This window comes from Athene noctua, chromosome 2 (assembly GCF_965140245.1).
Source record: "Athene noctua chromosome 2, bAthNoc1.hap1.1, whole genome shotgun sequence".
Classification (NCBI taxonomy): domain Eukaryota; kingdom Metazoa; phylum Chordata; class Aves; order Strigiformes; family Strigidae; genus Athene; species Athene noctua.
In genome coordinates this window covers 67,707,932-67,723,823 of record NC_134038.1, presented here as the reverse complement: position 1 = coordinate 67,723,823, position 15,892 = coordinate 67,707,932, and the positions used below count along the sequence as shown (strand labels likewise).

Genomic DNA, 15,892 nt, shown 5'->3' with positions numbered 1-15,892 from the left:
TTTGAATGAATCCTAGACAATGTTTAAAGACTACAGCTATGAGCTGGAGGCCCAGCTGGCTATCACAGAAGTGGGTGAACGGCACAAGAAAGAACCAAGTGGCTCAAGGTGCCACTGTATGGCTGAGGGCTTGGCTCCCCCCAAAACTATCTGTCAGGGACATAATGGATGACTTGCCATGACATTTGTTTTGATTTCTGGTAATCTTTGCCCTGGTTTTGTTTGTTTGTTTGTGTGGTTTGTTTTTTCTTTTTTGGGGGGGATGCATGTTGAGATTTCAGAAATGGAAAATTATTTCTCCTTTCTTCACCCGCCCTTTCCTGAACTTCTCCCTGGCCTCCTCGTTGAAGGCTGCTAAAGCTTTGTCCCTTTGCCTTCTAACAATCCCTGCAAAGTAACTCTGAACCTTCAGTGAGGGAGAAGCAGGCATCCAAGGAAGCTATGATGAGAAATATGGAAATCAGTTAAGTCTATTGCTTTCACAATCACATTCTTTCCTTTACCTTGGTTAGGAGGTTCCTTGTTTGTCACTTATTTTGCAGTTTCTACAGCAAGAAAATTACGGCAGGTTTACTAGAATTAAGTGGGGACTGAGGAATGAAGGCATTGTACTTCAAATTCTTACTGGTATTCACATTGCTTTGGCATATAAGGGTCTTAGAAACAGGCTGAGGTTTCATTATGCTAAGTATTATGCAACAAGATAGACAGTTTGGCCTCACAGGGCTTAAAATCCATATGTAGGACAAGTGACAGCCACTGAATACAAAGATGCAAACAAGGAAACAATAAAGCAGTATCAGCCACAATATGGAAATTGGGAGGTAGAAATGATATGTACATAGTGTCAGGTTTTTTGAGGAAGAAATCCAGTAACATCAGATTAACTTCCAGAAGGGAAGAAAATTCCTGGCACTTCTTGTTTTGTTCATCCCAGTTATCTTGGCCCAATATAGACATGCACAGGGAATCAGGTTTCTTTTACATAGAAGCCTGAGCCTGCTCTCATTTGTATCACTATAAATAAAGTTTAACGTCTGTGAAATTACTGAATTTATTCTAGTGTATAAACAGTCCAAAAGAAGGCAGAGTCAGGTCCTATATTATATTTTATTGCCAGAATGCCTCATTCTCCCAGTGCTATAAATCTACTTTATTGTCTTGTGTTATCCATGGCATTTATCCATTGACTATAAAGCAAACAGTGAGATCTATACAAGTAGGCAAATTATAAATTACTTAGGAACTGCATTTCATATCACAAATGAAAGGATTTTTCTGACAATTTGTCAGGTATTACAAACAAGCCATTAGAACTGCAGCACTAACACTTCATCACCTCAACTTGCTTGATAAGATGAAAATCAATTTTCTTAACATATGAAATACTGACTTTAAACACAGCAGTATGACTATTAACAAAATAACAGTTAATTAAATAGAAAAGGATTCTTTGCTCAGGTGACTTTCTTGTAGAATGAGCCACTCCCACAGCCTGGGTTACAGAAAATGGAGATTACAGCAATAACCACCTGATTCTTAAGCTTGTGATTGTCAGCAAAAATAGATTTTTAAATCAGGTAAGCACACCTCATGCTTTGATTTTCTTCTCTCTGCACACTATGTATTTAGGGACTTCTAAAACTATGTGTTATGAAGTGTTTAATTTTTGTATTTCTGGAGGCTTTTCCACTTACTATGTTCACAGCTTTTTTTGAGGACATTTTACTCTGGTTATAATTGGCAGCTTTTTTTAGAAATCCAGATGTATGTATCCAAAAAAATGTAGGATGCCCAATTTGATCGGGCAAAATTTCAGAACTGACACAACCCCAAAGAACAAAAAAGCCAGCTAAAATGGCCAGTACAAAATCTGTAACAACTCTTGTTCCTCTGTAGTGCAAAAGCAAACACCAGCAAAACCAAAAGCCTATTAGGGTTGCATTGAGCCTGATCATTTCAAAAGTTACTTGGGAATATTTTAGAGTGCCACTATCGGTGTGTTGCTAATAAACCAAGTATGGAAGCATAATCATATTGTTAAAACTCCTACCCCTCTCCCTCATAATTTTGCTTGGGAACTCTTTGCTCAGGGATTCTGTGAGCACACTGCCATGCTATAAAGTGGTATCAGCAGACAGCTGACACAGACATGATAGATGATAGATGGATATTTCCCAGCAGCACTCCTAGAGAATATTTGCCACTGTTGCTTTCTCTATTCTAGGCAGCTGTTTCAGCTAGCTTTTGCATTGCTAACAAGGACTGAGATTAAAATAGATCTTTAAAATAGCTTTTTGCTAAGGCTTCACAGAAACCTGTTGGCTGGATGCTCTCACAGTGACTCACTTCCACAACTCCTAATTCCCCCAAACATCTGTGGATCATAAAAAGCTTTAATGAATGTGGATAACTGTGCAAAGAAACTACACATCATCCAGGTATGTATACTTCACTTCTTTTAACTCTGTTCTCAGCTGTTCCCTTTTTTCTGTTTCATTTTGTGCCAGGATTTTATTTTAGATGGTGCAAGCGAGAGGCTGTATTTTTTATATGTCTCTGCAGACCAAGTCTGGCACAATTCTGGGGTTGTATAAATAACAAACCTTCCATTTCAAGGAAGTCAAAGCCAAGGCCAAATCTCTTCTTCCTGTGTCGAAGTATTGAAACTTAACTTGTTTTGTACTCAAAGGGATTTTCATACAATAAATGAAAACAGATTACTGTAGCAGAGGGGAAAAAAAAGAGGATAAAATTGAAATGTGAAAAGATTTATTTACCCAATTTCCATGCTATAATTAAAGCAACCATAAAATGCATTTCATTATTTCAGTAATGTTACTTGAGTCTGGCGAAAATGTCTTCAATAGATGTTGAAGTTAATTTATCCTACATTTGTGCTAAAAATTGAATTTAGATTACACTTCATATAGTCATGATTGAGTCAGCCTGAAGTTCTCTCAAGGTCTAATTTAACTGTTACACAGGAGTTAGAAAGATCAGTCTGGCAGCCTTACCTGTGGATTAAAGAATCCTGTCATCCAGAACTGATTTGGTCGGCCATCCTGCAGCCAGCTGCTGAACTGCTGGTTTCTTTCAAGAAGCTCAGTAAACCAAAATCCTAAAGTAGCTGACTCCCAGGAAATCCTAAACCATAGTTTTGGAATTCTAGCATCATACATATTATCTAAAGCATCTTGCAGTTCTTCTGACATAATTATGCTTCCTGGAAGATAAGTAAAACATTGAGAATGAACTTTCCCCTAGCTTGCAAAGGCAATTAAAACTTCCAAATGACATTCTGAGTCTAATAAACCCTCTTTTGTTGTGCCTTAATTGCATACCTGTTGCACTAAAGTCCTATCAATTTGCAGTTAATTTGCTCAAACTTATAAGACTTGATTCACTGTTAAGGGTGACAAGATAAATGATATTTCTTCTGCTATTTTGATTCAAAATAAAGATTTTTTTCTAAACTACTCTTCCCTCACACATAATATTTATATTCATTATATTCACACTGTGTTTGGAATGTGATTCATCATTTTAAATTTTTTTATATATTTTAATGGTTCCCACATACATGATCAATGATAGAGATATACTGTGTAACTAACTCATCTATATCCTAAGCATGTACTGACAGTGATTATATTCATGAAATTCACTGTTATTAATGATAGCTTTGTACATTTCCATTATCAAGATTCCCAGCGGGAAAGCAGTATGTAGAATAAACCTAGAGGCAAGACTTTTTATATATTTTTTTTGGCAGTAGCAATGCATACTCACATATTCCATACATAGTACTGTTGCCTCCTTTAAAATATTGACATTTACTAACACAAAGATTTTTCAGTGGCACTCACCATTCCATGTGCCAGAAGTTCCTACATCTTATCAGTTTGTACTCTCAATAGTATTGAGAGCTGGCACATGGCCATGCCTCAGGTTGTCTCTATTACAGCTAAAATATTTTAAATTGTAGAAACTGGACTGGTAGCCTCTGTTCTGATTAAATGTTCATGTAATATCAATGTTCAATGCACCATCATACAAACAAGTGCTGTAATTGCCACAAGGGTTACATGAGATACCAAACAGAATTAGGTGGCTTCTACCACACAATAAGTAAAGGAAAGAGAGGTGCTCTGGATGACTGCAAACAAGGGCTGTGGCCCATCCAAACATATCTGTATGAAAATGTGGCCTGTAATAAGTAAGCATTTCAAATCCCTTCCTTCCATTGAGGTTGGCAGGTCCGTAGTTCAGGGGAAGGAGAAGAACATCGAGAAACTTTCTAGCCATTTAGAAGAATGCAGTGGTTACCCTAAACACTTCTATAACAGTGTGTGCAAATCTGGTACCTTCTACCTCAATGGCAAATAGGCTTCATTTTCTTCTAGCAGATAACAACCTGCTCTCATTTATACACACCTCTTTTTGTGCAAGAAATGCATCAACTTTTACAAAACTGCAAATACTAAAAAATACTGCCTATCTTGCAGTGGTGGATTGGCCATGGCTGGATGCCAGGTACCCACCAAAGCTTCTCTATCACTCCCCTCCTCGGCTGGACAGGGGAGAGAAAATATAACGAAAGGCTTGTGAGTTGAAATAAGGACAGGGAGATCATTCACCAGTTACCATCATGGGCAAAAAAGACTCAACTTGGGGAGAATTAATTTAATTTATTACCAATTAAATCAGAGTAGGATAACGAGAAATAAAACCAAATCTTAAAAACGCTTTCCCCCCACCCCCCCCCACCCCCCCACCCACCCCCCCCGCCTTCTCCCTCCCTTGTTCCGGGCTTAACTTTACTCCAATTTCTCTACCTCCTCCCCTCCAGTGGCACAAGGGGACAGAGAATGTGGGTTGTGGTCAGTTTATCACACATTTTTTCTGCTGCTCCTTCCTCCTCAGGGGAGGACTCCTCACACTCTTCTCCTGCTCCAATGTGGAGTCACTCCCATGGGAGACAGTCCTGCACAAACTTCTCCAACATGACTCCTTCCCAGAGGCCGCAGTTCTTTGCGAACTGCTCCAGCGTGGGTCCCTCCCACGGGGTGCAGTCCTTCAGGAACAGGCTGCTCCAGCGTGGGTCCCCCACGGGGTCACAAGTCCTGACAGCAAACCTGCTCCAGTGTGGGCTCCTCTCTCCACGGGTCCACAGGTCCTGCCAGGAGCCTGCTCCTGAGTGGGCTTCCCACGGGGTCACAGCCTCCTTCAGGCACATCCATCTGCTCCTGCACGGGGTCCTCCACGGGCTGCAGGTGGATTCTGCTCCACCGCTCACCTCCATGGGTGCAGGGGCACAGTCTGTCCCACCATGGTCTCCACCAGGGGCTGCAGGGGAATCTCTGCTCCTGCACCTGGAGCACCTCCTCCCCTCCTTCTTCACTGACCTTGGTGTCTGCAGAGTTGTTTCTCTCACATATTCTCACTCTCTGGCTGTTGTTGCTGTTGCACAGCAACTTTTCCCCCTTCTTAAACATGTTATCCCAGAGGTGCGACCACCGTTGCTGATGGGCTCACCCTTGGCCAGCGATGGGTCTGTCTTGGAGCCAGCTGGTACTGGGTCTGTCAGACATAGGGGAAGCTTCTGGCAGCTTCTAACAGAAGCCACCCCTGTAGCCCATCCACTATCAAAACCTTGCCACACAAACCCAATACACCTGCATTCTCTATAATGGCTTGTAGTCAGGTTCAGAATCATGTTTTGGGATAGATAAGTCTTTTAAAACACAAGTAATAAACCTTGGGGTATAAAACTTCTCTCACGTATAACCAAGAGCACCAACATTTAAGAGTGAATCCACTTTGTGTCATCTCCCTTCCGCCTAGAAAAATGTAATATTAGATCATACTGCCTATTCATCCTCTGGAGGCAGAAAAAGTGGAAAAAAATCATGCAACACATGTTGGTTTCAACTTTGGAGTAACCATAGTAAAGGCAGAAAACAAGTGAAGAGCATCCCATTTAGGGATGCCCCTGGGGATCATTATGATCCAAATGAAGAAAGAACTATTTCATCTCTGGTTCGTTCTTGTTTCCAGGTTGACGTGGCCAACTTTTTCAGGCTGATGCAGCCAACTTTCTCCTGTAACAAGGGTTGTGAGAGTGCCACATTTTATTCCTTATTCTTGTGGGCAGGCTGGAGCTTTTCAAGTAGGGAAATACAACCAGTCTCTATCTCAAAGTATGGTGAAATCTCTTAGGATGTCTGCCCATTATGACTTAGAGCAGCTGCTGGGAATGCTAAGCCAGAGGGTTCTTCAGGATGAGGTATGTTCACTGTTCTGGCCTTGCCCATATAGCTGAATAAATATTCCTAGTGAGTGGGTGTCATTTCTGGCAGTAGGTATACAGTGCTTGAATTTCAGCACTAAATGGCATCTGTGGGTGCTGGGATGCATTTCTGTAGCTAAAATACTCCAATAAAAACAATTTAAAAATAAAATAATTGTCAGAAATAAAATTAGTAACACATGAGACAAATAATGGCATCTTTCTGGAGAAAGGTGATACAAGTATTTGAAAAAATATATTTGATAAATTGATGGAGCAGCACAACACCATAAGCTTCTTATATTTAACTTCTGAGAGGCTCAGAGCATTGGTTACCATATGAAGAGACTGAATGTCCTATGAACTTTACGTGACAGGCTTGAATGTTCTATGAATGAAACAAGCCAGCTGTTTATAACTTGGTTATTTTGGGGTTTACTTCAGATATTCCTTTTCTTGAATGGAATAAAGCCCATCTGAAAATGACTGATGAAAGGTCAGGTGAGTTAAAGACATTAGGGTATTTCCATGCTTCAAAAATAATATGTTCTGTAACCAAACTGTTTGCACAGTATACACAGTTTGGAAATTAGGATTCTCCTTTTCCATTGCCCTAAAATTTATACCATGTCACTTCTAAACCACATCTAAATCTATCCAATTGCTGTGTAGTGAATAAGCCAAATAAACCTACTTAGTTCTGAGAATAACTAGTTTTTATTGTTAATTAAAGTAAATAGAGTGTTCTTTTAAATTTACCTGGTTTTAGGGTGATTCATTCAATAGGTGTAGTGTTTTGAATGGACATCAGGACCTTGTATTATTTTATGAAGTTGCCCCTTTTCTACCATACCTACCACAAGATTAATCTGAAAACTGTGCAATTTGTAAAACTTGGATCTACATTTTGAATTTCACATTTAGGAAAGCCTGTATCTGGACTAGAAAATATGCGTATCTCATTTAAATGAGTAGATAAATTTAGGAACAAAAGAAGGATCTTAAACTCCAGCATGAACCAAAAAAAGCCTCAATCCACTGACTGATTCTCTTCCCACAGGCACAGATGTGAATAAAGAATAACCAGAATAATTATATAGGATATAAATGAAATGAGAAGAAGCTAGTTTCTCCATCAAGTACAGTTTGCCAATAGCTGACATCATTCTAATAGGGTTGGAGGCTATCCCTTGAGGACAACACTTGCTAGACAAGTCTGTTAAGCTAGCCTTAACATTACACAGCAGAAAAAGCTCAGTGAAAGCATCATTCCATTCTTGACTCACAGTTTCAACTATAGAAGTTGATATTTTCAGCCTTTAATCCCCAGTCAAGTTTGCCTCCCAAGTAACCAGGTTATTGGACTAGTCACTCTTTGCCTCCACCACCAAGCTGCAACTCCCTCTTCTTTGTCAAACATGTTGAAGAGAAAATCCTAACTTGCATGTAACTTCATAAACTTTCCTCCCTTTCTGCCTTATGGCAACAGCTAACTCATTCGTGCTTTCCCAAAAAAGCATTATTTATTATTCCACCCAAAGGTACAAGGTATACAGAATAATAGATAAACACAATAAAAGCTAATGTATGTTTCCTCATACCTCAAATTTAATTTTCTTTTTTGCAAGCTTTAGTATGTTTCTGCCAGCTCAGTGACCACCACTGCTGTGCTGAAAGAAGTCAATTTCTTTGCTTCATGCAGTTCTTTGGGTATTTCCCTCTTTCTTCACATGCAGCATTTGGGCACTTAAGCATTTCGAGATGATTCTCAGGAAGGTCTCAGGAGCTCATTTAACTCCACCAGGCTGCTTTAATGCCAAGGCCCTCCACAGTTTATCACCTTCTTTTGCTCCTGATCTCCAGAGCAGGAAGAGTAAATCAGGCAGCTGAGCCCTGCAAATATTCTCTCTGTTTTTTACTTTGCAGACTGCGGTATTCTCTCCAGCTGGACATATCCTTTGCCCCTGTTCTGTTTTCTGTTTGTTTCCCACCTTCCTTTTCTGCTGCAGAATCTTCTGATTTAATTAAGTCAGAAGAGAAGAAAGGAACTGAGAAACTTGGGTAGCATGCGATTTTTCAGCTCACAAATCCTAGCTTGTCTGCAATAGCTAATTCCTTCAGTCAGCAAGGAGACAGTTTGAAAGTAAACTTGCAAATTGTTCTGAAAATTTACCAGCTCCACTACTAAATGCACTTGGCTGTACCCACAAAGTACTGAAAATAAATATATTGAAGCAGTAATTTGAAGATGAAAATCCATGCACACCTCCCAAAAAGTTATACAAATCACTACCCTGAGCTAGGATAATAGAACAGGCAAATAAACTGTTTTCTGCAGTTTGTCCTAAATGTGCAATGTGTGTTTCTAAATAGTTGTCCTGGCTAGCATCATGGCAAGCATACATAGCACTTATTAAGAAGTCCAGAAATAACATGCCACACTTTGTAAAAGACAACCGAAGGCATTCTGGCATTCTTATCAGGATGAGAAGTAAATAATGGATGAGAGCTGCTGAGCCAAGAGTAACTACACCACAAGACATACTAGACTCATCCCCTCCATTCCTCAAATGAATTCCCCGTTGTTACATTCCATTAATGTCCTCACTGAGTGCTCTTAATCATCTTCAAATAAAATCCTCATCCAAAAGTGGAATACACAGATGATCCCTACAAGCCTTACACACACACACACTGTAAGAATTAGTAAAATAAGAGCCCAAGATTTTTCAGTTGATAAGTCTGCTACCATTTTCAGCAGGCCAAACTAAAATTGTGTTAGTGTTAGCAGTCTTAAAGCATCATGAGTCAAAACAGAACAACAGCCAGTGGGAATGAGTGGGCTCCTTCCTCTCGTGCGAAATTACCTTTCCTGTGCACTCTGGTAAGACTAGTTTCCTGAGCTTCAGTTTTTCATCATACAGATTAGAATAAATTCTCAGCCACCTCTTTTGGCTTGTTTGGAGTTCCTTTATATCCCTCTTGTAAGGTGTTACACAGAATGACCAGAAATTCCTTGCAACAATGTGATGCAAACAATACTGTCAAGATCATGGTATCCTGATTTGGAAGAAAATAGTGAATCTTTATCTTATTCTTTCAGGAGTTTAACACATGAGTTTGTGTAGATGATGTAGGAATTTTAAGTGACTCCTATTATATACGTAGAACTATATGCTAACTCATGTCTACATGAAGTTCTGAATGTTTCAACATATTCTTATATGAATGACAACAAGGAAACACCTAAGGCCAACACACTGGTTAACAATGTAATATATGGATGGTAAGGAGCTAAAAACAGGTAATGAAATAGTTTTTAATAAGGTAGCAAATTGATGACTGAGATATACAGAAACTAGTGAAATACACCAGTATTCCTCAAGGCCTTGTTATTATTCAGCTTTGTCTGAATTATAAACTTCCAAAAATATTAGAAACACATACAAAATATTAGAAACAAAAATATTAGAAACATACAAAAATGCCTAATAACTCTCCAATACCTTCTGTCTTAATGATCTCACCTGTATTTTCTCACACTTCTCAATCTGGCATAAACATATACATGAAACAGGATGGTGTATTAATTTTAATAAGTTTTCATGCATATAAGCTATATGTCATTTAAAGAACATGCACATGGTATACATATGTGTGGGTAAAAAGAGACCAAATAGCAACGTCCCATCTCCCCTTAGTAATATATTTGTTCCTGATCCTATTATTCCAAAAGCTCTGATCACCCTCTCTTTCAGTGTAGGATAAGACCAATCTATGAGGTTTTCTTCCAAGTTCTGGCATGTAAGTTATGTATGGTGTGCATTACATGTATGGAAATACGCTAGCTTTGTAACATGACGGGTGCCATATTGTAGTTGCAGTCGAAAATTTGCTTAAACCTGGTAGAGCAGCCATGACAAATGCCATGATGACTTCTGAAGTAGGTAATTGCATTGATTCCACTTTTGCCTTCTATGTTGGGTTTATGGCTCCCATAGGTAATTGTCTTGCAAGTACTAAGAAAAATGTAAGGAACAAAAACTCTGGGCCTATGGAAACAAATCTTTACACATTACAAGGCATGTAAAAGCTTTTAGAGGGATTGCTGTATTCTCAGGAAATATGTTAACAGGAAAAGGACTTCTCTCTCTTAACTGCAAGTACTGCACAAGTAGCAGCAGGAGTTCTGTGATCATGTGGCACATATATGATGTGAAAGGATCACAAATCCTTCACTTATTCATGAAGTAGGCAGTTCCAAAGGATTAATTTGAAAATACAAAGCTATAAGGTACCAGAAACAAATGCCAAGTGGATGGAGTTTTATGACCAAATTGGAATCTAGATATGCTCATAAATAAATTAAGCATTTGTTTCTTTCATGACAAGCCCTTAAACAGAATGATAAGTAGGTTAGAAAAATCAGGAAATAAAACCAAATTAAAAGCTGTGCCTATTTCCATTGCCAAGGATTCAATATCCACTTCCAGTTCTACTATAAGCATGCTCCACTGCTGAGATTCATTAAAGCCACTCCTATGAGACTAGGGATAACTCCTCAGAATCTCTCTTCTCACATTCTTCACCAACAGAAGACACACCAAAACGCTTACTGCTCCTACCTCAGCGCATGGAGAAATAACGAGAACCACCCCTAATCCCACAGATAGGCCACATTCAGTTCTCTTCTTCTCAAACAAACTCTATGATACTAGGAATAACTGGATGGGTCATTAGATTTTATTACATTTAAAGAAACTATCTCCATTAGTGTGAGAGGGGGTTTGAAGTGCCCACTCTCCAGCAAAGAGCTAGGGCTTTAGTATTCTGTGCCAGAAGCCTCTATGCTTCCACAGGAGGAAGATAAGGCACATACCCAGGAACTCTATATCTCATATACTGTCCTACAAAGAGTATGGTCACCTTCTGCCAGGGGTCAAGATCCGATGTTCATAACCCATTAGGATCTGGAATTTCAGTTCAAGCCCTATGTCTTACTGCTCCTTGTCTCTAAAAATATTTCTCTATTTGGAACATAGCCTCTATTTAGGTCACTTGAGAGGACAATCATCATTGCTGTTTTCTGATTTATGTGATGCTCTGTATTATACCAACTGTGAAATAAATTCTGTGCAATCAATAAGTAATTAAAACAGAACTAATGGTTGGGACATAACTGAGAGTACAAAGTGTAGCTACAATCTAATTATTACAATTTGATCCAAAAATAAGTATCCCTCTGGGCAGCAAAGTTTATCGGTGGAGATGAAGGCTTGCGGGGCATGGATGCCAACAAACATGTTGTACGCATGCTGAGCATCCTCATCCCTCCCAAAAGCTGAACACTGCTTAATCTGCCCTCTGGACAGAGGACAAAACTAGTTCTGCTAATTCCCTCAACATCCCTCATGTTCAGCTGCACATGGGCTCTCACTGAGGAGGGCTTTATATTACCTCTAATGTAACTCAGTGAGCAACAGCAAAATGACAAGGTCCCTTTATTCACATCCAACCTGCAGAATCAAATATTCAGACCTCCTTTCACAAAACTACATGACACAACATGAAGATGGGCTATATTCTTAAACACAAAATCTGTTTGAAAATTTAGATCTGCTATAAGCAGGTGCTCAGGCTTTAGTAGGTTCATGAAGCCAGAGCCAGATGTATGACCAGGGCAGATGTCAAAATTCACATGACCTGTTTGAGCAGGCAGATGAGTTTACCTCATTGTAAAGAAAAGTTGCACCTCAGATGATCTGAGACTGTAGTTGACTAGTTTTGGGGGAGGATCAAGTAGGAGAGAGCTTGGGGGTTTCCCCTTTGCTGATGAAAGAGAGTGCCTAAATATCCTTTCCATCCCCTAATTACCACATGCATTTGATGTATCATGAATCTGCAAGAAGCCATTAATCATTATTGTTAACTGTACATCCAATTTTGTTTTCAGAGCAATTTTTCACTATATTTAACTTGCCTGTTCCTAAGAAAATAGTAATGTTTTAGAGAACTGAACAAAAGTTACAGCATTAACTTGATTAAACACCTGGTAGAGGACTGTGCCCACTGTGGAACTGAATACTAAGTGCAAATAAATTGTGTTACTCATCCACCCCTCTATCACAATCAAGGAAAGATTAATACTTTCTTGGATGGAAAGCATTATTTTAATTTACTTGAAAAGCATCTCTATGCACATATAAAAGGGAACTTTTCACTCAGTGTTGAAACAGAGGACAATTGTTTCTTCCAGCTTGATCTTAGCATAGGTTGTTACAGGATATGGAAGCTAATTAGCCTTGGGCACATTTATGAACATCTTTCTTATATTATAGGCATGATGTTTCTGAAGCATGCATTGTTGCCTCGGTGTATCATACAAATGATAGGAAAAAATCCCTCTTGATTCTTATGTAACAAAAAGAGAAATTAAAAAAATCTCCCTTCGTGAAAGACTTATTGTCAAAAGACTGGAAAACACCAGTAAGCCAGATCACAGTACTGCCATCACCTGTATCAGAAAGGACTAGTTTTCAGGTACTCTGACCTTCTCCCTGCAGGGACAGTTTGTGTCTCAGATATTTTCTGCCTTTCTGCTGAAGAGCAGCAGACTTGAGTGAGACCTTAACCAGTGGAACTGAACTGTTCCTGCTTCATTTTAATTTATTGTTAACTCAAGAAGCTTGGCTGAGCAACAGTATACCTTCCTTCCTAGATATTTCAACTCTTGCAGAAGAGCAAAATGGGAAGTGAAGACAAAAGGCAGACAGTAACATCATCATCCCCTCTTTTTTCTCACTCCTTTTCTTATCAAATTTTCCATCTGCTTCTAGTCATCCATACTCTTTTTTTTTTTTTTTTTTTTTTTTAACTACATTCACCATTGCTCACTTTCAGCCAAATCCTCCTGTCTCAGAGAGATACAGAGCACTGTTGCCTATCTCCTGTGACGGCTAAAAGAAGAATCCTATCACTCTCTTTTGACTGGCACTCCCACTCACTCCAGCTTCCATTTAGAGACATCCTATTTGGTATAACCAGCTTCATGAACATTGCAAATCTCACCTTAAATTAGAGTTTTTACCACCTGGCCTCCTGAGTGCCCTGTCTCTCAATTACTTAGCAGCAACACATCTACCTTGTTCTATATCATTACATCTCAGCTTAATTTCATAAATTACTCTGGCACATGACCTGTGGATCTAATCATGCAATTCAGCTCCTCTGAGCTCTGTAGAGAACCTAGAGAGTATCACAGAAGTGTAGTAGTGCTGTGGGATATGAATTGCAATACTGGAGCATATGCATACAGAATAAATTAAGGTGGAGTGTCCTTACAGAAGCAGTCAGGAGGCTTTAAGGGCGAAAATTAGTCATATGATAAAGAGAGAGAAAAGGAGAAAAAATGGGGGAGAGAACAAAAGAGAGATAGAAAGGGAGGATAGAGGAGGAAATATTTATTTAGTTATATAGGATAAGCAACCATTAGTAATAAATATTGCATCTTAATTAGTATGATTTTTAATACTGTAACTTACCATCGATAGCCAACTTGAGATCAGTCAGTGTAGTTCGAACTCTTGCTATAACATGTTGCATGCGGTCAATTTCTTGACGGAGAAATATGTTTAGGGGTTGAATAGATCCCATCTTTTGAAGCTGGGCTTTCACCTAAACAAGAATAATGCAATGATTATAGAAGTTACTTTCCTGTATCTCATGCAATCATTTTCGAAAGCAAAGGATGTTTTTTCAATTGTATCACATAATTCCTGAGAAAAGAAACTTTTATGTAACAGATGGCCATTCAAGTTCTGTGCCAACTGTAAGATTTAGCACACTGTGACTCATTAGCTTACCAAAAGGAGCTCCTCCATCATTCTAAGGAGGGAAAGTTCCCTCTTTTTGAAGGGACACAGCAGTTCCTTCTGTCCTTGTTAGGCTGCAGGGTCTTAGATCTTAAAAAAAAACACCTACCCCACATGCTATACAAAAGCATGTTTAATGGTAACTTCTTCATATTTCCAAATTGTGCTAGGTGAACTTTCTCACCTCTTCTTCTCTGCTGATTTGAAATAATGCTACATATGGAGTTCAACTTAACAAGCACAATGATATATAAAAGCTGTTACTTCCAATAGCACATGACTTGCTCATAAGACAAAGTGCTCATGGATGCACTACTAGAAAGGCAAGATTTCCCAGAATAATACAGATGCCACAGAATTCTGTTACACCATTATGTGCACTGTTTTTAGATTGAAGCATTTGGCCTCCTTAATTTGTAAGAATAAGAGTTTCACTTGTATTCAACAGAGAACATTTTCAAAACAGAATTGTCTATGTTACTTGAGGACGTGTCACAGCAACAGTAGCAAAAGCATTCCTTGTCTCACTTCAGCATACTATGCGTATACAATATGCTTTAGACATACACTGTATGTTTCATTATATCAAAGATCACTGTCTACAACAGTGTATGAGAGGATTTAGTGGTACCTCCAGAAGTCATGGTGCCTATACCTCACATAGTACCAGAATTCTTAATTTTTAAGACTTTCAAGTGTTTTTTCCCACTATGACTCGGCTTTCAGAAAGCCAATGGCCTTCTCTCTGTATGCTCCACCACTCAGCCACATATATCACCTTTCACATTGAAACAGCCCGAACCCTGATGTTTGCTATAGTCACTCCTTCCCTCTGCAGGTGAAATTCTGCAAGGGGACTCTAGAACCAAAAAGAGATCTCAAACAGTAAAACAAGATCCTAAATCCAGATACCTATATGGCCATCAATCTATCATAAGAGAGCTGACCCATAGGGTCAGTTTGCTAAAATAATTTAAGAGCCTGTTTTGAGTTTACTAACAAAAGATGAAGGAAGAGTTAGAAAGTCTATTCTTTCAAAGAGCAGAATATGATTGGAATTCTACTTCAGTCAGGTAGAAGTCACAAGATTTGGTATAATGCATGCTATTTCATCAAGGCCAGAAATCCACTGGATTTTGCTTTGTGTTTTGCCACATACACTCGTATATCTCTATGTACACATTATTATGTATACTATACATTATATAAACATAGTAAAGAGTACTAAAGATCTTATTATTGCACTGAATAACAAGTTTCTGCAATATGAATATAATATAGCAGTTGAGTGGTTATAATTGCTAGTATAAATCAGTAAATGCTTTGACAATTTCCAATTCTCAAGTTTCAAATCCAAGCCCAATAAAGCACTCTTTTTCAACTTTATATGCTATTCTCATTGGGAGACAGCTATCAGCAAGGTTATTCATCATATTTTAATCACAAGGACCCACGAGTTTGTCAGACAGAATGTCCAAGAAATAGGTGCCAGCCAATTATGATAATGCTTTGCAGTGTGACAGTTCATTTTACAGGCTGAGTTAATGTGTTTCTTCCTGTAAAAGAGAAAAAAACTACTAAAATCAGCTATCACAAGACTAGGGCTGAGACAATACTCGTTTTGGATAATTTACACAATGAAGTATTATCATTTTTTTCATACAAAATCCAGGATATCTTCTGCTTTTTGAAAATTTCATAGGAATTGATAATCCTCCCTCTTGCCAAA

General features: G+C 38.7%; 1 protein-coding gene across 1 annotated transcript in view; it reads right to left on the bottom strand.

The window, feature by feature from the left end:
• LOC141956926 (dynein axonemal heavy chain 5-like) overlaps nt 1-15,892 on the bottom strand; it is a 169,947-nt gene that overhangs the window by 3,609 nt on the left and 150,446 nt on the right. Inside the window, exons 73-74 of the mRNA XM_074897797.1 lie at nt 13,834-13,966; nt 3,018-3,226 (exon numbers count right to left, since the gene is read on the bottom strand). Coding sequence (XP_074753898.1) covers nt 3,018-3,226; nt 13,834-13,966 — 342 coding nt within the window. The remainder of the gene's footprint in view (nt 1-3,017; nt 3,227-13,833; nt 13,967-15,892) is intronic.